The sequence below is a fragment of the Rhinolophus ferrumequinum genome, chromosome 10 (assembly GCF_004115265.2).
Source record: "Rhinolophus ferrumequinum isolate MPI-CBG mRhiFer1 chromosome 10, mRhiFer1_v1.p, whole genome shotgun sequence".
NCBI classification, from domain to species: Eukaryota; Metazoa; Chordata; class Mammalia; order Chiroptera; family Rhinolophidae; genus Rhinolophus; species Rhinolophus ferrumequinum.
This window is the reverse complement of record NC_046293.1, coordinates 55,520,660-55,540,081: the sequence shown is the minus strand read 5'-3', so window position 1 is coordinate 55,540,081 and position 19,422 is coordinate 55,520,660. Positions and strand designations below refer to the sequence as shown.

The 19,422-nt window shown below is 50.2% G+C and overlaps 1 protein-coding gene across 7 annotated transcripts; it reads left to right on the top strand.

The window, feature by feature from the left end:
• The first annotated feature begins 599 nt into the window (after positions 1 to 599).
• On the top strand, positions 600 to 19,261 carry SMARCC2 (SWI/SNF related, matrix associated, actin dependent regulator of chromatin subfamily c member 2). 7 transcript variants are annotated; one of them, XM_033117140.1, is made up of 30 exons: positions 600 to 814; positions 2,863 to 2,982; positions 3,541 to 3,626; positions 4,063 to 4,144; positions 4,245 to 4,337; positions 4,967 to 5,036; positions 5,269 to 5,338; positions 6,066 to 6,141; positions 6,307 to 6,438; positions 6,539 to 6,654; positions 7,016 to 7,140; positions 8,173 to 8,232; positions 8,388 to 8,425; positions 8,698 to 8,828; positions 9,110 to 9,181; positions 10,792 to 10,905; positions 11,384 to 11,537; positions 12,217 to 12,309; positions 12,542 to 12,661; positions 12,754 to 12,816; positions 13,126 to 13,384; positions 13,614 to 13,775; positions 14,049 to 14,113; positions 14,343 to 14,478; positions 14,559 to 14,725; positions 15,128 to 15,262; positions 16,245 to 16,626; positions 16,954 to 17,037; positions 17,317 to 17,382; positions 17,939 to 19,261. In XM_033117140.1, the coding sequence occupies exons 1-30, from the start codon at positions 704 to 706 to the stop codon at positions 18,013 to 18,015; spliced, it is 3,459 nt and encodes a 1,152-aa protein (XP_032973031.1). In that variant the 5' UTR covers positions 600 to 703; the 3' UTR covers positions 18,016 to 19,261. The 7 variants fall into 7 exon arrangements, with proteins under 7 accessions (XP_032973031.1, XP_032973028.1, XP_032973030.1 ...); XM_033117141.1 differs by having other exon boundaries at positions 630 to 814; positions 12,545 to 12,661; positions 17,939 to 19,225; XM_033117137.1 differs by having other exon boundaries at positions 629 to 814; positions 12,545 to 12,661; positions 16,954 to 17,382; positions 17,939 to 19,226.
• The last annotated feature ends 161 nt before the right edge of the window (positions 19,262 to 19,422 follow it).

The window sequence follows — 19,422 nt, the reverse complement described above, 5'->3', positions numbered from 1 at the left end:
CGCCACTCAAAGGAAAAGAGACGGGTCTCAAGGAGTGCAAAGCTATTTAGGAGGTGATGGCGAGACCTGCAGAGGAAGCACTTGGAGGGAAGGGGCTGGGCCCCGAGGGTGGCGGCTAGGGGACTCCTCGAGTTAAGGAGTGAAAAGGAGTGCTGGGACAAGGAATTAAAGGTGAAGAAAACTTAGGGTTTAAACTGGGAACTCCTGGAGTTGGAAGGAAGGACGAGGACGAAACATCTTGGGGAAAGGGGATTCCTTGGGATTAGGAGGTCCGTGGGGTTAGGAATGTGCAAGGTGACGACCACTTGGAGTGGGGGATGCCTCAGACGATGGGCATCCCATTAGGATAAGATACAGGTGCCACTTCCCGAGCAGAGAGGCAAAAAGGAAGAAGATTCCACGTCAGGTCAAGAGCGGTCTCAGGAGAGTGGGCGCCCCCTCCAGGAAGCAGACACCTCGCCAAGGCTCCCTCCGCCGCCGCCGCCGGGGAGGCCGCCAGGGTCGGTCCTGCGCCCTGCGCTCCGCCGCCGCCGCCCCCTGCCGGCCAGCAGGGGGCGCTGCGCGGGCCGGGGCCGGCCAGGGCGGCGGGAGGCGGCTGCCGTGGCGGCGGGAGGCGGCGGGAGGCGGGCGGAGGAGGAGGTGGAGGAGGCGGGAGCTGAGCTGAGCGGGGCGGGCGGCGGCGGCGGGGCCCGAGCCCGAGAAGATGGCGGTGCGGAAGAAGGACGGCGGCCCCAACGTGAAGTACTACGAGGCCGCGGACACCGTGACCCAGTTCGACAACGTGCGGCTCTGGCTCGGCAAGAACTACAAGAAGGTACGCGGGCAGGCTGCGCAGAGACCGGGGGCGGGACAAAGGGACCGCGGCCCCGCAGCGCCCCGGGATCCTGCCCACCCTCTGGCGGCCCGCGGCCCGCAGCCCCTCCTCCGCGGTCTCGGGAGCAGCCCCCACCGCGCCCTCCGGCCTGCGCCCCTCCTCCAGCCTCTCACCGGCCCCCCCTCCGGCCTGGGATTCCGGAGAAATGCTGCGCCCTCTGCCCCTTGTTTTTCTTCACTGCCCCGGCCGGTCTCGGTGCCAGCAGCCCACCCTTCCCTGAGCTATCGCCTTCCGGGCTTTTCCGGGAGAGATGGCCAGCGGTGGACCCGGTGTCGATCCCCCCCAATCAGCGTGCCCGCCACGGTGCCCGCCAGAGCCCCTCACGGAGCCAGGTACCAGCAGGGCTGAGGCCTCCCTGGTGCTTTGTGTACGTTCAGAGAGAGATGATGAAAGCAGGAGGGTTAACAGCCACAGAGCAGGCCCTTGGCTGCTCCATCTGCCTGAAAAAGGCCCCCACCCTGAGATCACCTGTCTGCCATTCGTCCCCACCTCCAGCCAAGCGACAAGAAATCCTCTTTGGGAGCCAGGGTATAGGAGTTCCTTGGCAGAGACCCCTTCTTAAACCATTCCTCAGTTGCACAATGCAGTCTCCCTCCACCTGGTCTTGAATTGCCTTGGTTGGGGGTTCAGAGGCTAGGGCACTCTTTATACCTCTAGCCCCCAGCACCATAACTGGAGATAATAAGGTAGTGAACAAAGAGTTCAAGAAGCCTTGCCTATCTTTTTTACCGAACCTTTTCCTGGTGTTGTCTTTGTCATTAGGCCTTGTTGAAAGGAACATCTAAACATATGGTTTTTCTCTGGAGATGGTCTGCCTCACTTCCTTCTCACTACCCTGAGAGGGATTCTGTTTCTGGCTTTCCTTCAGCTCCCCAGTTCTTCCTGCCCAGCTTTGCAGCCTGTCAGAAGTGTGATGAGTGGTTTAGGAGAATGCCCCTCTGTTCTTGGTTATGAGCTCTCAGAGGTCTCTCTGGGTGTCAGGATCCTGACAAATAGCTGCTGGGTCTGTGGCTTGTCTGCACCCCAGTTTGAGGCTCTGGTTCCCAGGCTTCTACCTTTGACCTTTTGGAAGGGAGATCAGTCTAGGGGCTTAGTCTCTGGCCCTTAGGGGAGTGACAGCCTGTGACCTGGTTCAGCTTTCAAGCTCTGAGCTTCGTCGTTTACCTTTTCCTTCAAGGATCTCTTTACACCTTGCACTGAGAAGAGCACTCTTCTCTGTGATTAGGGTTCAGGAAACGGTTCAAAAGGCAAAGAGAAAGTTAGCGTCCTGGCTCAGTTTTTAATTAGAAGGCTAGGATGCTAGGTAGCATACTATGGAAATGTTTAAGAAGGCCCAGGGTTACTTGTCTCAGATAAGGTTTCCTCAGAAAAGACAGGTGTTGTCTTGCTCTTTCCCACTAGGCTAAGTAGTAGCTGGTCCTTGTCGTTTAGGAGGACCTGCAAAGACATTTGTGCCCTGTTCCTAGCAGAAGCGGAATGCACAAGCTCCCTCTCTGTTTGCCCAAGCTCCCTCTCTCAGTCTGTTTTCCCTACCTCGTTTCCGTGCACCTTTCTTATTAGGCCACATTATAGGGGGAATCTTGGACTTCCACAATGTTACCCCAAGAAATACACTATTGTCTTGCTTAGAGCCTCAGAGGTATTGCTTTCATTGCCTGTCGAATCTTCAGGATTTTACAACCCTCAGTGCTTTTGGCTAGAGAGTTAGGGTCCTGCAACTCCAATTTCAGGGTGTAGCCAAGGCCCCCCCTTGTCCCCAGCACCCAACACTGGTAGCCTGGGCTGGAGGCAGCAGAATTGTAACTTCCTGGTGAGGGGCGTAGAGGGCCTCCCTTCTACCATTTTCGTTATAGAAACTTGACATGTGGGGGAAGAAGATACAATTTTCTCTGCCCCAGATGCTTCCAGAGCTCCTGGGAAAGTAATAAGGGAAATGGTGGACAGTTTTTCTGGGGTCTATTTTTCTTTTCTTTCTCTCTTTTCCCCAGTATATACAAGCTGAACCACCCACCAACAAGTCTCTGTCTAGCCTGGTTGTACAGTTGCTACAATTTCAGGAAGAAGTTTTTGGCAAACATGTCAGCAACGCACCGTTAACCAAACTGCCGGTGAGTGCAAAAGCAAGGGGGGAATCCTCCAAACTGGGGAGGGAGTGTTTTGTAAATTTCATGATTTTTTGATATTTGGGTAAAGTTTTTAGCATCTCTATCCTTGGTCAGCGCATTACTGCCTTGGTCTAGTCCCCAACTTACCACTCCCTTTGTTTTAGTAATACTTTGTACAACAGATTATCTCAGAGTGTCAGGTCAGTGCATGAAACTATTGTGTTATGATTAAAAGGATATGAGATTTGAATTTACACAGGTTTGTGTTCAAATCCTGGCTCTGCCAATTGGTGTCTCTGTGATCTTGGGTTAAACCTTTTGGGTCTCGGTTCCTTCATCTTTAGATGGGATTAGTATACCTACCTTGTAGGGTTTCTGTAATGGTCAGTGAGGTAACCCAGTAAGTGCTTGGCACAAGGTGGCTTTGTGAACATTGGTTTCTTCTCTCCCCTCTCCCAGGCCACATGATACAATGGCACGGGGTTTGTGAAAGGGTTGTTAAGTAACAAGAGAATTGTGGATGTAACTGTCATATACTTCTTCCCTGTCTCAATTTTGTAGATCAAATGTTTCCTAGATTTCAAAGCAGGAGGCTCCCTGTGCCACATACTTGCAGCTGCCTACAAATTCAAGAGTGACCAGGGATGGTGAGATGCCCTCTCTCTATGCTTCTTACATTTAGTTTAGAGGGAATTTCCCCCTTTGATTCCTTGGGGTCGTTCTGGGGTGGGAGAGCATAGGTAGACGTCCTTATGAGTCTCTTACTTTGCTACATCAGTAGGCCTGACTTGCTAGGTCAGAAAAACGGCTTGGAGTCACAGCCAAAATAAGTGTCCAAAGTGAGTGTGAGTGTGAATGTGTGTGTATCAGTGTGTGTATTGTAGAGGAAGGTTAGCATCTCAAGCTTTCCTTTGTCCTTTTGGACTGAGTACAAAGTGAATTGATATCGATAAACCCTGGTGATTTTTGTCACCAGCTGTGAGCAGGATTGCCTCCTAATTTCCCATGTTAAAAAGTCACATACCCTAACGTCATCCCCAGACCTGAGCTATACCACTCACTAGATTATCACCTCTTCACAAGGCGGCGTTACGACTTCCAGAATCCATCACGCATGGACCGCAACGTGGAAATGTTCATGACTATTGAGAAGTCCTTGGTGCAGGTAACAGTCATGAACCTCAGCCATCCATTTTCCTTCCCTCAGTAGGAATCCAAAACACCCTCCCCCATAATCTCATTCCCTCTCTTTCTTCTCCCCACAGAATAATTGCCTGTCTCGACCAAACATTTTTCTGTGCCCAGAAATTGAACCCAAACTGCTAGGAAAATTAAAGGACATTATCAAGAGACACCAGGTGAGTGGGTGAGACAGGAGAGGTTTTGGAAGCTCCATGACTTTTCCTGATGTTTTCAATTCAATAAGCAGCCCTGAGGTGCCATATTTTCTACTGCAGATGTGGCTCTACCTATTTGAAAAATGACCAGACTTGAAGCCTTGAGCCACTCTTTTGCTATCTGCTCCTCCCATTTCCCAGTCTTGATAGGTTTAGATCACTGTTCCTAGTCTGCCTTGGCCTGGCAGGATGGGGGACGGGGGGGCATCTACTTCCACTGAGCTACTAGAGATTGGCTGATTTCAGAAAAATGAAATCTTTGGTCTTTGGAACTCTAGAATAACAAGCAGAGGTCATTGCTAGAGACATACAGGTCAACTTTACATTTCCCATGTGTAGGTTATCTATTCAGGGATTATCTGTAGCAATTTTTAATTCTTTAACTTTTCTCCATTATCAGCACAATCCCAGCTATTTCCCTCTGCCATTCAGCTGGTGCGTGCTTAGAGAATACAAACTAACTTTAATATCAGTCTGGGCAAAATATGATTGGGAAGGCAGATCTGTGGTTAAATCTTATTTTGGTTTATTTACACGCCAGAGTAATTTAGAGGGGACCATATTTACCTGCTTCTTCTTACGACATCCAGGGAACGGTCACTGAGGATAAGAACAACGCCTCCCATGTTGTGTATCCTGTCCCAGGGAACCTGGAAGAAGGTGAGAACTGACTTTTCCTGGCCACTGCAGTGAATGGCTTGGATTAGGAGGTGGAGGGCTGCTCAGTTCCCATGCTGTGCCTGGGCTCCTCTCCTTTCAACCTTGAATCCTCCTACCGCTTTACATTCCTGTTTCCGGGTCCCCTGCTGCATGCAACAGGAGTCATACACAGGGTTATTTTTTTTTGTACCCCTTCAGCTTATATTTCTCCCTGCTCTGTCTCTATCCCCAGAGGAATGGGTACGACCAGTCATGAAGAGGGATAAGCAGGTTCTTTTGCACTGGGGCTACTATCCTGACAGGTGAGGACGGGTTCCTAGGGCAGGTATAAGTATAAGAGCCAGAGTGAGAAGCCCTAGAACATTTAGCAAAGCAAGTTATTTTGGGGTTTTTTTTTGTTTTTAATTTAACTTTTTATTTTATTATCTTTTGGGGTTATTTTTAGGTTTGTTAATTTGTTCTTCTTCCTATTATGCGAATCCTCTGTCTTGGGGAGGTTTGGGCTTACTGGACGAGGTGTGAAATGGTTATCCCAGTATAATTTTTTTTATCCCAGTATAATTTTTGATAAGTAAATATTAGCAACAATCCAAATATTTAACAGTAGGAAAATATTTCAGCCAATTTGTATATCTACTCAGCGGGCTATTGTGCTGACTTTAAACTTACAGAAATAACATGGATAATTTGTGTATGAATATTAAATTAATATTTAAAAAGTAGGATGTAAAATAACCCCAGTATTATTGCAGTTATGTAAAATCAAAATTGTACTGGGAAAAAATATATACTAAATGTCACATGTAGTTGTGTTAGGGTGATCCTTTTCATTCTTTTTTTATTTTTGAGATATTTTGTAATTATTTTTATTACTTTGTAATGAAAAGAATCCCAGTGTTAACTAGAAAAATAATCATACCAAAAAACCACCATTTAGTTTTTGTAAATGGAAAAGGTAAAAGATTTGCACTTTCCTTTTCCATAACTCCATCTCACTGATTCTACTTCCCGCTGAATTTCCCTTGGCAGTTACGACACCTGGATCCCAGCCAGTGAAATTGAAGCATCTGTGGAAGATGCTCCAACTCCTGAGAAACCTAGGAAGGTGAGCTTTTCTTGTCCTTCATTCCCCAACGAGAATGCCAGAACCAGACCACTCTTTGGAGGTGAAACAGAGGTTTCTGTGCCCTTGGGCTTTTCTGTTAAGGGTCCCCAGACAGAACTGTGGCTTCCAGGCTTCTCTCCAGCATAGTCTGCCTTTGTCCTTTAGGTTCATGCAAAGTGGATCCTGGACACAGATACCTTCAATGAATGGATGAATGAGGAGGACTATGAAGTAAATGATGATAAAAACCCTGTGTCCCGCCGAAAGAAGATTTCAGCCAAGACACTGACAGATGAGGTGAAAATTCCTCTTCTTCCTGGAGCCATTAGCATGACTTTCAGAACAAGTCTCACTGGAGATCGTTGGCTGACATTTGTCCCAATTCTCCAACCTGCAGGTGAACAGCCCAGATTCAGATCGACGGGACAAGAAGGGAGGGAACTATAAGAAGAGGAAGTGCTCCCCCTCTCCTTCACCAACCCCAGAAGCTAAGAAGAAAAATGCTAAGAAAGGGTATGCCAGCGCCTAACCGGCGCCTGCCTTCACCATTCCCTCCACACCACGCTGAAAGACGGAAGGACAAATAAATCCCTTCCCATAACCACCTGGCCTTGTCCTATTGGTGTCCTGAGAGGGAGGATGAGGAGGTCTTCGTTAGCTGTCCAGTAGTTCTAGTCCCAGCCATTAGTAGACTCAAAGAGCTTAATCTCCACATGAAAGCCTTGGCCACTTCCCATTACTCTGAGGTGATTGGTTTCTGTTTTTGCTTAGCTCTGCCCTTGGGATTCTCTCTTGTTTCCTCTCCCTTGAACTTCTCCTTCCAGGGACCCCTTGTCCAAGGATGACTGGGTTTTCTTTTCTTGTTCCTTTCCAGTCCCTCAACACCTTACACCAAGTCCAAGCGTGGCCACAGAGAAGAGGAGCAAGAAGACCTGACAAAGGACATGGATGAGCCCTCACCGGTCCCCAATGTAGAAGAGGTGACATTGCCCAAAACAGGTATGGGCCAGGCCTACCTCCTGGGCTCTTCCCCACTCCCTGTCCTGCCCCTATTCTGTCAAACCCCCTGAGTGGACTGATTTCCCAGGCCCGGCCCCAGCTCTAGAAGATCTTTCTCTTCAGTTTAGCTGATTATTGAAATTATTGTCATCGCCATGGACAGTCCTCTAACTTCACATCCATATCTGGGGTGTGAACCGCTTTGTACCTGACAGTAGTTGTCTCTAAACTCTTTTTGATTTTGCATCCCTGTCAGCAAAATGTATTTGAACACAAATTATATACATGAACTGTTATACCACTCCTTTAGGAGCATTGTAAAACACATGCAAACATTACGTAAAAATGGGAAAATGTAAAGGATAAGATTAGAAAACAAATAGAAAGAGAAGTTCTGATATTCCCTGCCTCTGTTCTAGTGGAGCATCTTGCACATGTGAGAAGCCCGCTTTGGAGACCACTGCTCTCCAGTACTGGTTTACAGTCTGTATTCTGCAGAGTGGCCCCAAATGTCCAGGAGTGGATTTCAGGAGTGGAGTAAAGGGGTTCACTGAGAGAGAGGAGTTCTGGCTCCCACCCTCTTATCCATCGGAGCAGCTCTTTTCTCTATCCATGTTTTCTCCTGAGCTTTCATGTAAATTCAGTTGAGTGTCCTCTGCTTTCGAAAATATTTAAGATCCAACCACTCTTCTACAGAGTGATTTGGTTAGGCTATCTCAATCCATTAAGAACTTACAGACACACAGATGAAGATAAAGGCCTATCAAAGACAAGATGATGTACAAATGTCCGTAGGGTAGAAAATGCTTCTTGATAGGAAAAAAGTTAAATCAATTTTTGGTTGGGAAAGGGGGAAAAGTGGCAAGTGAGTTTCAAGCCCTAAAATGATTGTGACTGCAGGAAGTTACTACATTTTGTGATCAGATGGAGAAAGTTTTTGGAGAAAATGAGACCTCTAGAACTGTTAACAGCGGAGAGGTGAGGGATTAATTTAGAAAAAACCTGTCTGACAAAATGATTCTCTTCTGGCAGTCAACACGAAGAAGGACTCGGAGTCAGCCCCAGTCAAAGGAGGCACCATGACTGACTTGGGTAAGACCGGGAGCCTCGGGCAAGGCAGTCAGAGCCCCAAGGAGGGGACATCAGCCGCCACCTTCCCAGAGCCTGTCAGGGCTTTGCAGAAAGTAGGGCTCTTCTCGGCCCCTTAGCGTGCTCCAGCTTTCTATCTTGCTGTCTCTCTCTTTCAGATGAACAGGAGGATGAAAGCATGGAGACCACGGGCAAGGTGGAGCCAGTTTAGAAAGGCCCTCCCTCTCTATGTGATTCTGACTTGTGATTATAAAGTTCCCTCTTCCCAGAACTTTGCACTGCCTAGACTTTTCCCTCCCTAGACTAATTCTACCTGTAGCTCAAACTGACCCTTTTTGAGTCCTGGGGCCCATAACTGTTCATTCCACACCCATCTTTAGTGCCCACATTCCTGGGGGGTGGGAGAAGCAGAGGGTTTCTAGGGGCAAAATGAGAATGCTGAGTGTCCAGCAGCGTCCGTACTCGTAGGATGAGGATGAGAACAGTACGGGGAACAAGGGGGAGCAGACTAAGAACCCGGACCTGCATGAGGATAACGTGACTGAACAGACCCACCACATCATCATTCCCAGCTACGCGGCCTGGTTTGACTATAACAGGTATAGTTGCTCCAACTTCTCACTGAGTCCTTATGTCCCTGACTCCTGGGGTCCATGTGTTGTTCCTCCTTCTGTCTCCAAAGAAGTTATTTCTTCCTCAGCCAGGTGGGCCGAGGTACACTTCAATTTTAGGGGATCCCTGGCAGGAAGTTCTCCGCAAGTGTCTAATTCCTTCCTGCTGTCTCCAACTGTTTGCCCTCCCCACCTTCTAGGCTTTTCCTCTCTTTGGGGCTCCCATGTCTCCACTAGTGCCTTCTGAATCCACTCTGGCTTTCTTGCAGTGTTCATGCCATTGAGCGGAGGGCTCTCCCCGAGTTCTTCAACGGCAAGAACAAGTCCAAGACTCCAGAAATGTAAGGAAATCTCAGTTCATGAGTCCCTTTCTCTCCCTGTCCCCATTCACTCTTCCTGATCCAGCAACATCCAGGTTAGCAAACATTTCTTGAGCTCCTTGCATGAGCCAGACACCACGTGAGGCTTACCAAGACGTGATGCCAGCCTAGCACTGTGACTGCGCTGGCTTGCTCTCTAGGATTTACCCAGCGGTGATAGTAAACATGCTCTTCTGTACAAAACAAGTACCTGCTCTAGTCCCTCCGTTTCCTTTAACAGGGTACGAAGCCTTTCAATTCGTAATTACTGGTGTTGTCCAAAATGCAGATATCCCTAGCATAAGTAATAGCTTTGACTGACATGTAAGTGGCTATTACCAGACTGGTCCCTGAGAGTAGGTTTCGATAGAAAAACAAGAGCAGAAATGATGAAGACCCAAGTTTATGACTTAAGGGATAGAGTGGGCTCTCTGGAGAGAAGTGTTACGTAAGGTGCGGGCTTGGGGCTCAGAAGTCTTCATCTCCTGTAGTGTTTTGCTTCAGGCCAAACCTGCTTGGCTTTGGATGAGACGTGGCAATCTTCTCTGGTTAGGGATGGCCCAGGATCAGAGCCATGATGAGGTGGTGAGACTGAGTGCTAAGGCAAGGCCCCCTGGGAACCCAGCGAGCTTGCTGCCAGCTGTTCCTCAGCTTCTCTCTGGGGCCCTGTTCCCTTCCCACCATGTTTCTTTCCCTGTAGCCTGGTATGCTTCTCTCCTCTTTTTCCTGGGCAAAGCAGTGTGTATAAAGAAGCCTTGCTCTCTCCCGGGGAAAAGGATGTAGTGACCAGGTGACATGAGTTCAACATGATTGATCTGCAGGCTGGGTTGGAACTAGACCTGTTTCTACACTTTTCACTCTTGGTATAAAATAGAAATGGTGATAATTGTCTTGAGGGTTTGCTATCTCTCAGGTGCTAGCCTACGTGTCCTACACACATTGACTAGTTTAATCTCACATCAGCTTTAGAGGTAGGTCCTATTGTCATCTTCAGTTCACTGAAGGGGGTAAGTCGCTTGCTTAAGGTCACAGCTAGTAAGTGGTAAAGCCGAGATCTGAATCCATTGGTCTGACTCATGGTCTCAAACTTTATACCACACAAAAACTACCGTTTTTTGAGTGCCTGCAACATGCCTGGCATTGCACTAGGTCTTCACAGACCTTTTTAATCCTCAACAGACACTCCATTTTACAGATTAGGAAACTGAGATCCAAAAATTTAAGTAACTTGCCCAAGGCCACGGTAGAACTGGGATTTGACCTTAGATCTTTCCACCTTTGAAACATTCCCTTTATACCATGTCATGCTAACAACTAGTGGATACATGGATATGGGCTTCCTTTTAACATCTACATTTGGAAATAAGGGCTCCTTTTTTAACCTTTTGATTCCTTGTTTAAAAGTTGGATGAAACATCCCCAAGTACAGCCAAGGACATAATTCATTTAACTGAAAACGCCACCTAGTACATAGTAGACCCATATTGTTTATTGAGTCGAATGGTGCACTTTTTTCTTTATCGTTTTTCCTACTATTCAGCCCTCAACAGATACGTATTTTTCTACCTCATTGTTCATCTCTTTCTTCTAAGCTACCTGGCTTATCGAAACTTCATGATTGACACTTACCGGCTGAACCCCCAAGAGTACCTCACCTCCACCGCCTGCCGCAGGAACCTGGCGGGTGATGTCTGTGCCATCATGAGGTGGGTCTTGCAGCTGAGAGGAGGGGGGATGTTGGGATGTCTGCCCACAGATACCTCTTGGCAGAAGTAGAGATGCCAGAAAGGAACATAGGGGAATGAGTAGGAAAAACACCTGTAGAGAAAGGTGAAGTTCGGGTTCAGGGTATGAGTGACGTTGAGGAAATGGCAGTGGCACTTCCTGAAGTGTGGAAGAAAGAAAGCACGTCTGTAGATGAAGGATACTGATTCGATTTTACTGACTGTCCAAGAAGAGATATTTAGTAGGTGGGTGGATACGGAGAGAGGTCCCAGCTGGGGATGTAGACGTGGATGTCACTGGCATGTATGTGGTGGGAGATGAGATTTCCCAGGCAGTAGAATGAGCAGAGAGAAGAGGGCCTGGGAGAGGTAGCTTCAGGCCTCCCCCTCTGCCCCTACCCTCCTCCTCACGCACCTTTCTGACCATCATGTGACCCTGTCTTGGCTCCTGTCCGCACAGAGTCCACGCCTTCCTAGAACAGTGGGGTCTTATTAACTACCAGGTGGATGCTGAGAGCCGGCCAACCCCCATGGGGCCTCCACCCACCTCTCACTTCCACGTCTTGGCGGACACGCCCTCAGGGCTGGTCCCTCTGCAGCCCAAGACCCCACAGGTAGGGTGAGGGGCTGTGGGGACAGGGTGGGGTTGGGTAAAATTGGGCTTCTTTGGACTTTTCTTTTTCTGTTTTTTTAGGGTAATGGTTCAGGAGTGTTTTGAGGCTTTTTCCTTTTCCATGGGATGCAAAGGGCGACAGGAATCAGCCCTGGGTGTTTAGCACCCTCTCTTAGCTTCTGTCCCTAAGACTTCGAGGACTTGCTGAGGAAGAAGAGACGCTCCTTGTCCTCAAGGAGCAGACAGACTAATGTAGGGGATGGAACAGATAGAGAAAAATGGCTTAAAATTAAGTTGCATGAAAATTTTTAACTTTGTCATATTTCCAACATTTTTTCATTTTTGCCTCATAATTATTATCACTTCCATTTTTCCACTTCCATTTCATACATTACAAAAATTAAGAGGAGAAAGGTTATGTGGCTTGCCCAAGGTCACTGAGTACTAAATCTAGGATTAGAATCTAAATGTCCAGCTCCTAAGAGAACCTGTAAAGATATATGTGAATACAAATGGATATCATGCCAACTACAGAGCTAATGAATCATTAAGTGAACATGGAACAGTGGCATGAGTACCCCCAGAGCTTGTGGCCACCCAGCATTTGGTCTTGAAGCCTCTAGGGCCTTGGCCTGGTCATTTCCTGCCCAGCCTCCATGACGCCAAGCTCTGTCCCCCAGGGCCGCCAGGTTGATGCTGATACCAAGGCTGGGCGAAAGGGCAAAGAGCTGGATGACCTGGTGCCAGAGACCGCTAAGGGCAAGCCAGAGCTGGTAGGTGGGGTGTAGACCCCGCTGGGCTTCTTATTTGCCCCTTTATTGGGGGGCCCCTGGCTGGGAAGAGGAGACATGAGAGCAGAGGAGCTACAGCAGTGAGGGAGGAAGTCGCTCCCAGGGGTTTCCCTGGCTTTGGGAAGGAAGCTCCTTCTGTCTGTTTTCTCTTTCTGTCTGCCCCTGGCTCCTGGTGGTCACTTGTACTCACCTCTTTTTTTCCCTCCACAAATAGCAGACCTCTGCTTCACAACAAATGCTCAACTTCCCTGACAAAGGCAAAGAGAAACCGACAGACATGCAGAACTTTGGGCTGCGCACAGACATGTACACAAAGAAGAACGTCCCCTCCAAGGTATGGAGATGTGGGCTGACTCGGGCTAGAGCGCCTTCACTCCTCAGAGGTCACAGGCTCCTGTCTCTGACCCGCCTGTGTTTCCCCTGCAGAGCAAAGCTGCGGCCAGTGCCACTCGAGAGTGGACAGAACAGGAGACCCTGCTACTCCTGGAGGTAACTGGGGCAAGGAAAGGAGAGTTCTTTGAAAACAGAAGTGGCCAGGGAGCCAGACGTACTCGTCAGTGGGGAGAGTGCCTGTCGCACCTACACCAGGGAACAGCTCCAGGCCATGGATTTGGGCCATTTCCTTAACTCTATACCCTTTCTTAGTGCTTCTTGGAAGTTCCCTTGGACCCAGCAGAGTGCACAAATAACCACAACACAGAGAGCTTTGAAGGCAGCTACCCTTAGTAGAATGGGGGGAGTTGACCTGTAAGGAAAGTGGCTAAATAAGCAAAGTTGTGTCTCCACCACCACCACCAGGCACTGGAAATGTACAAAGATGACTGGAACAAAGTATCAGAACACGTGGGAAGCCGCACGCAGGACGAGTGCATCTTGCATTTCCTTCGTCTTCCCATTGAAGACCCATACCTGGAGGACTCAGAGGCCTCTCTGGGCCCCCTGGCCTACCAGCCCATCCCCTTCAGTCAGTCAGGCAACCCTGTTATGAGCACTGTTGCCTTCCTGGCTTCTGTTGTCGATCCTCGAGTCGCCTCTGCTGCTGCAAAGTCGGCCTTAGGTAATGTGGAGGGGTCCTGGCCTTCTTATTTTGTGTTTGAAGGGCGAGTTTACTCAGACCTTGAAACCCCAAGTTTGGCTGCCCTACTGACCTTGTCTTCTGCTGGCATCAGCTCAGGCACCTGTCTAGCTCCGCGCTGGTCTAGATGAAGAGATGGGCTTTCACTTGGGGTAGCCAGAACTGCCTCCCTGCCCCCCACTCCTAGCCTCATCCCCTCTGGATCTTGCAGAAGAGTTCTCCAAAATGAAGGAAGAGGTACCCACAGCCTTGGTGGAGGCGCATGTTCGAAAAGTGGAAGAAGCAGCCAAAGTGACAGGCAAGGCAGACCCAGCCTTCGGTCTGGAAAGCAGTGGCATTGCCGGAACCACCTCTGATGAGCCTGAGCGGATTGGTAAGGCCTGGCAAGTGCCTAGATTTCTCCCCTTCCACCAAGAACCAGAGGCACCGGGCCGCCCTGTGCCATTGCTGCCTCAGGTTGGCCTCAGAACACAAGATGAATGGCAGATCGGTGTGGCTTTTTTCCCCTAGGACTTTACCTTAGGGACTATGGCTCCCTGTTGGTCCTCTCACTAAGATTTCGGCCAGGAGAAGGGGCTATGGGAACAGTATTGTAGAGACAGACTCCGTATCAGTCATTTCCCATTTCCTCTTCCCATGGGCCCAGAGGAGAGTGGGACTGACGAGACGCGAGCAGAGGGCCAGGCCACAGAGGAGAAGAAGGAGCCCAAGGTACAGTGAGATTGACCTGGGCTGGGAGGGCGGAGGGCAGGCGTGGCACCGTGCTAATGGGGAACTGGCTTTGTCCAGTTCAGGCAGACACGGCCTGGGCTTGGGTGGGGGCTTCTCCTGGAGCCAGACCACCTCCCAAGTAAGAGGTGTAAATTCACTTCCCAGTCTGGTCCCTTTGTGTGAGAAACCACCCACACTGGTATCTATTTTTCTTTCCCTGGGACTTCAGGAACCCCGAGAAGGAGTTGGGGCTGTAGAGGAAGAAGCAAAGGAGAAGACCAGTGAGGCTCCCAAAAAGGATGAAGAGAAAGGGAAAGAAGGTGACAGCGAGAAGGAGTCAGAGAAGAGCGATGGGGACCCCATAGGTGAGCCTCCCAGCAGGGTGGTTGAAGTCCAGGAGAGAGAAGGAAAGCTGTAGGACTAACAGCCCTGTTCCCTGGCCCAGTTGACACTGAGAAGGAGAAGGAGCCAAAGGAGGGGCAGGAGGAAGTGCTGAAGGAAGTGGTGGAGTCAGAGGGGGAAAGGAAGACCAAGGTGGAGCGGGACATCGGTGAGGGCAATCTCTCCACTGCTGCTGCTGCTGCCCTGGCTGCTGCTGCCGTGAAGGCCAAGGTGAGGGCCAGAGACTCAGAAGACCTCAGGAAGGAGATGCCCCCTTTTCTGATCTCATTTTCCCTGGAGGAAGTCCTTCCTTGTTCATGCCTTGAATAATACTGGCTGTTTCTTTTTTCTTTTGATCCTGAGAGGGAGAGTTGGTCATGGCTGCTCTTACCCCAGGCTTTTACCATTGGGCCTGTTTTTCACCCTCTGATTATTTGACCTTGTCTTATCCTTTGCCGTGCTTTCTTTTTCTTCATATTCTTTTAAAAATATCAAGCCTGTGCTACTCTCTGGGTTGTGACCACAGCAAGTTCTTTCTTAAAACCTGCCAGCCTCCAGCCTACCTTTCTCTGCCCCAGAATGTCTTCAGCTGGGTCCTCCCACTGACACACTGTCCCATCCGTCCTTCCCTAGCACTTGGCTGCCGTTGAGGAGAGGAAGATCAAATCTCTGGTGGCCCTGCTGGTGGAGACCCAGATGAAAAAGTTGGAGATCAAACTCCGGCACTTTGAGGAGCTGGAGACGATCATGGACCGGGAGCGAGAAGCAGTGAGTAACATCCCCTAGGGGGTCAGGGAAGTCCAGGGACCCCACCTTGATGCTGAGCTGTACCTCAGTTGAGGATGGGGCAACAGGGAAGTGAGGAGCAGCAGAGCAGAGAGCATGAAACGGACAGGGCTTCAGAGCAGAGTGGAGCAGCCCAGGCCAGGCAGGAGGAGCTGGCCCCACGCTGTTCAAGACAAGTGGCCCACAGGTGAAGCGTGGAGACTCAGGCCCCACAGTGTCAGCTCCTCCATCGGGCAGAGATCCTAGTCGGTTGTTGATTGCTGCATCTGCAGGTCCTTGACCAGTGTTGGCTCACAGTAGACTGTCAATAAATACATGTTGAGTGATGGGATGGGTTTAAGGGATGATGAAGGGGTAGAGGCTTTGGATCTAGGAGGTGAACTTGGAAAGAGGATGAGACGAGCAAGGAGTGGACCACTTTGAGGTGTGAAAACAAATAGAAGATGGGGACCTTGGCCTCAGAGAACTTATATTTTAATTGGAGACATAAAAACAGTTAATGCTTAAAGTATCTGACAAATTCAAAGTAAGAGATTTCAAATCAAGTATGTAAGTTCTGAGGAGATAACAGAATAAGGGGCAAAAGCTCAGAGCCTAGTGAGTTGATCTGGGTTCGCTTCCTAAGAGTGGTGAGGTTTTGGCCAATTTTTAAGGAAGAAAAGAACATGACAAGAGGACTGGAAGGGTTTTCAAATTAAATTAATGACAAGTTCAAAGCTTTGGAGCTGAAATGAGCAAGAGCTGCCCCCCAGATTAGCTCCATTGCAATGAGAGAGCAGCCACGTGGGCAGCTGGAAGATGAGGGGAAGGCGGGGAGGATGAGATGCCCAAGCACGTGATTTGGATTTGATGTGGGGAACCACCAGAATGAGAGGCTGGGTGTGTCGGCAGACAAAGCAGGGGCAAGGCATTTGCCTTCAGGATCCTCTGAACACGGGTAACAGTACTCAATTGGCACTGGCAGCTGGAGTATCAGAGGCAGCAGCTCCTGGCCGACCGACAAGCCTTCCACATGGAGCAGCTGAAGTACGCAGAGATGAGGGCCCGGCAGCAGCACTTCCAACAAATGCACCAGCAGCAGCAGCAGCCACCGCCAGCCCTGCCCCCAGGCTCCCAGCCTGTCCCACCTACAGGTGCTGCTGGGCCACCTACCGTCCACAGCTTGGCTATGGCTCCAGCCTCGGTGGCCCCTGCTCCTGCTGGCAGTGGGGCCCCTCCTGGAAGCTTGGGCCCCTCTGAACAGATTGGGCAGGCAGGGCCAACTGCAGGGCCACAGCAGCAGCAACCAGCCGGAGCCCCCCAGCCTGGGGCAGTCCCACCAGGGGTACCACCCCCTGGACCCCATGGTAAGTGATGGGTTCTGGAACTCTTGCTGCCTAGAGGGTTCCAGGTGCATGTTCCGTCCCCCTTGAATGGGGTACACAAGAGGCCTAGAGATGAGGATCGGCCTCCGTTTCTACAGATGGGCCCACCTCTGTTATATTCCTAAGCCAGCAGGGACCCCTCCCCAAATCCAGATCTTTGGAATTTTGTTCCAGGGATTTACCACTGATTCTAGTTTCGGGAAAAGGAAACGTGGTGCCCAGGAGTCACTAGATTATCCTCGCTATGAAAGGGAGTTGGAGTGAGATTTTCTGCCTCTAACCTTCTTGATCTTTCCTCTTCATTCCCAGGCCCCTCACCGTTCCCCAACCAACAAACTCCTCCCTCAATGATGCCAGGGGCAGTGCCAGGCAGCGGGCACCCAGGCGTGGCGGGTAATGCTCCTTTGGGTTTGCCTTTCGGCATGCCGCCTCCTCCTCCTCCTCCTGCTCCATCCATCATCCCATTTGGTAGTCTAGCCGACTCCATCAGTATTAACCTCCCCCCTCCTCCTAACCTGCATGGGCATCATCACCATCTCCCATTCGCCCCGGGCACTCTCCCCCCACCTAACCTGCCTGTGTCCATGGCGAACCCTCTACATCCTAACCTGCCGGCGACCACCACCATGCCATCTTCCTTGCCTCTCGGGCCGGGGCTCGGATCCGCCGCAGCCCAGAGCCCTGCCATTGTGGCAGCTGTTCAGGGCAACCTCCTGCCCAGTGCCAGCCCACTGCCAGGTGAGAAGGGTCCTGGAGGGGAGAAGGGTGAGGGAAGACGGGTCCATATGGAGGGATGGAGGTCAGGTGGGGAAGGGCTTGGGTACCAGAGCTCCCATGATCCTTTTTGAGCACTCTGGCAAAATTAGAATATAGGAGGAAAGGCCTCTTTGGCTGTCCCCCACCCTTCCCCAGCCTGGCAGCTGCCACCTCTGGGAGGACGGGGCCTTTCACTGGTGGGTCATGGAAGAGTCCTGTGGCACAGAGCATCTCAGTTGTAAACTTGAGAAACAGCTACCTGTTTGCATGATGCTTGGCATCCTTCCCCTCTGCTTGTCCCCATCACACTCAAATGCCCCATTTAGAGAGTTCCCTTCGGGCCAAGGGGATAATTTGGTGTGTATCAGTTTTCCCAGTGTGAGGTGGGTGAGGGTATTGGGGAAGGTTGTAGATTGTGGGTGCCTCATCCATCCACCCACCCATTGCATGCCATGCCCGGTTCTGTTCGCCCGTGGTAGCCTGGGTCTGCAGCCACCTCCTGCTCACCCTCACTGATTCATCTTCCTTTTCTCCACAGACCCAGGCACCCCTCTGCCTTCAGACCCCACAGCCCCGAGCCCAGGCACAGTGACCCCTGTGCCACCTCCACAGTGAGGAGCCCGCCAGACATCTCTCCCTCACCCCCCATGGAGGTCAAGGTTCCAGGAACAGCCCTCCCCCCACCACTGGAACCCTTCCCCAGCCTGGAGTTCATCACTACGTAAGGAAAGCTCCTCCTGCCCCTCCAAAGCCCCCACCGTGCCTGTCAGGGGCACGCATTTTTCTATCGGATTATTCGAGGACTTCTGTTTAAAAGTGCTCATGTCTGGGAGAGGATAGGACGGGGATGCTGCCCTCAAAGGAAAGGCTGGGGGAAGGTGTTTATACAAGGCTCTAATTAACCACTTCTAAGGGTACACCCCCTCAAAACTACTGCGTTTTTTATGGATGAAAAAAATGAAGCCCTTCTAAAGGAAGTAGATTTTTTTTTTTTAAAGCCACATTGGAGCTCCCTCCACCCACTAAAAAAATCCAACTTTTACATTTTTTTGGAGGAGGGAGGTGACAATTTTAGGAAAAGGAAATTAAGGTTCTGGGAAGAGCTCTGGGGATAGAATAGGGTGCAGAACCTGGTTCCTCTAGCCCCTTGTTAGCGAGTCAACTCAGAACCCCCTCAGCTACCCCACCCCGTTTATTCCTACTAATCTGCTTCTGCTTCCTCAGTATTGCTGTTTTAGGCCACCCCAGCTAGCCAATGACCCCTTTCCCTCTGACTGTCGATTTTGTTTTTAAGTCACCAGCCTAGTTGATGTCAGCATATGTGCATTTGGTGGGGAAACATTTTTTGGGATTCCTGTGCGAGGTAATAAAGGACAGGGCATTCGGGGCTCTTCTTTTTCCTCCCTGGGTTCTATCAGGGGGTTCCTAGAAGACATGGAGAGGGCAGCTAGAAGAGGATGGAAGTTTTAAAAACCTGAAATTTTCAAAAAGCACTTAAGCACCTCCTTCTTATGACTTGGTGGATCACCCCCCTAATCTCTTTCCTTTCCCACCAGGACCATCAAAACCTTGACTGGTAGCTAGGGATTCCCTGGGATTTGGAGGCAGGGGAGGCAGGAGTACCCAACCAAGGGCTGGCAGCTCAGCGCTGCTCCCGTTCCGGTGCCTCTGGTACCAGCTCTTATCCAGGCAGATGTGATTCCAGGCTCTCCACCAATTCCTGGTCCCTCCCACCAGACCCTTTGTTCCTCATGTCCCCATGTTTCTCTTCCTCTGCGTCTTGGCACCTTTCTTCTGTTCAAAAGTTTTCTGTAAATTTTTTTTTTTTTTTTTTTTTTTTTTTTATAAATTAATTTGCTTTCAGTTTTATCTTGTGGATGCCTTCTGTGTTCTCTGACCTGGGGCTGGCAGGTAGGGGGATCGGGCTAGGGGCAGCCTTCTTGGAGTCCTTCCCAGGGGCATTCACTTGGGCTGGGGAGGCACCCGCGGATGGCGCCCTTGGACGGACACCGGTGTGTCCTC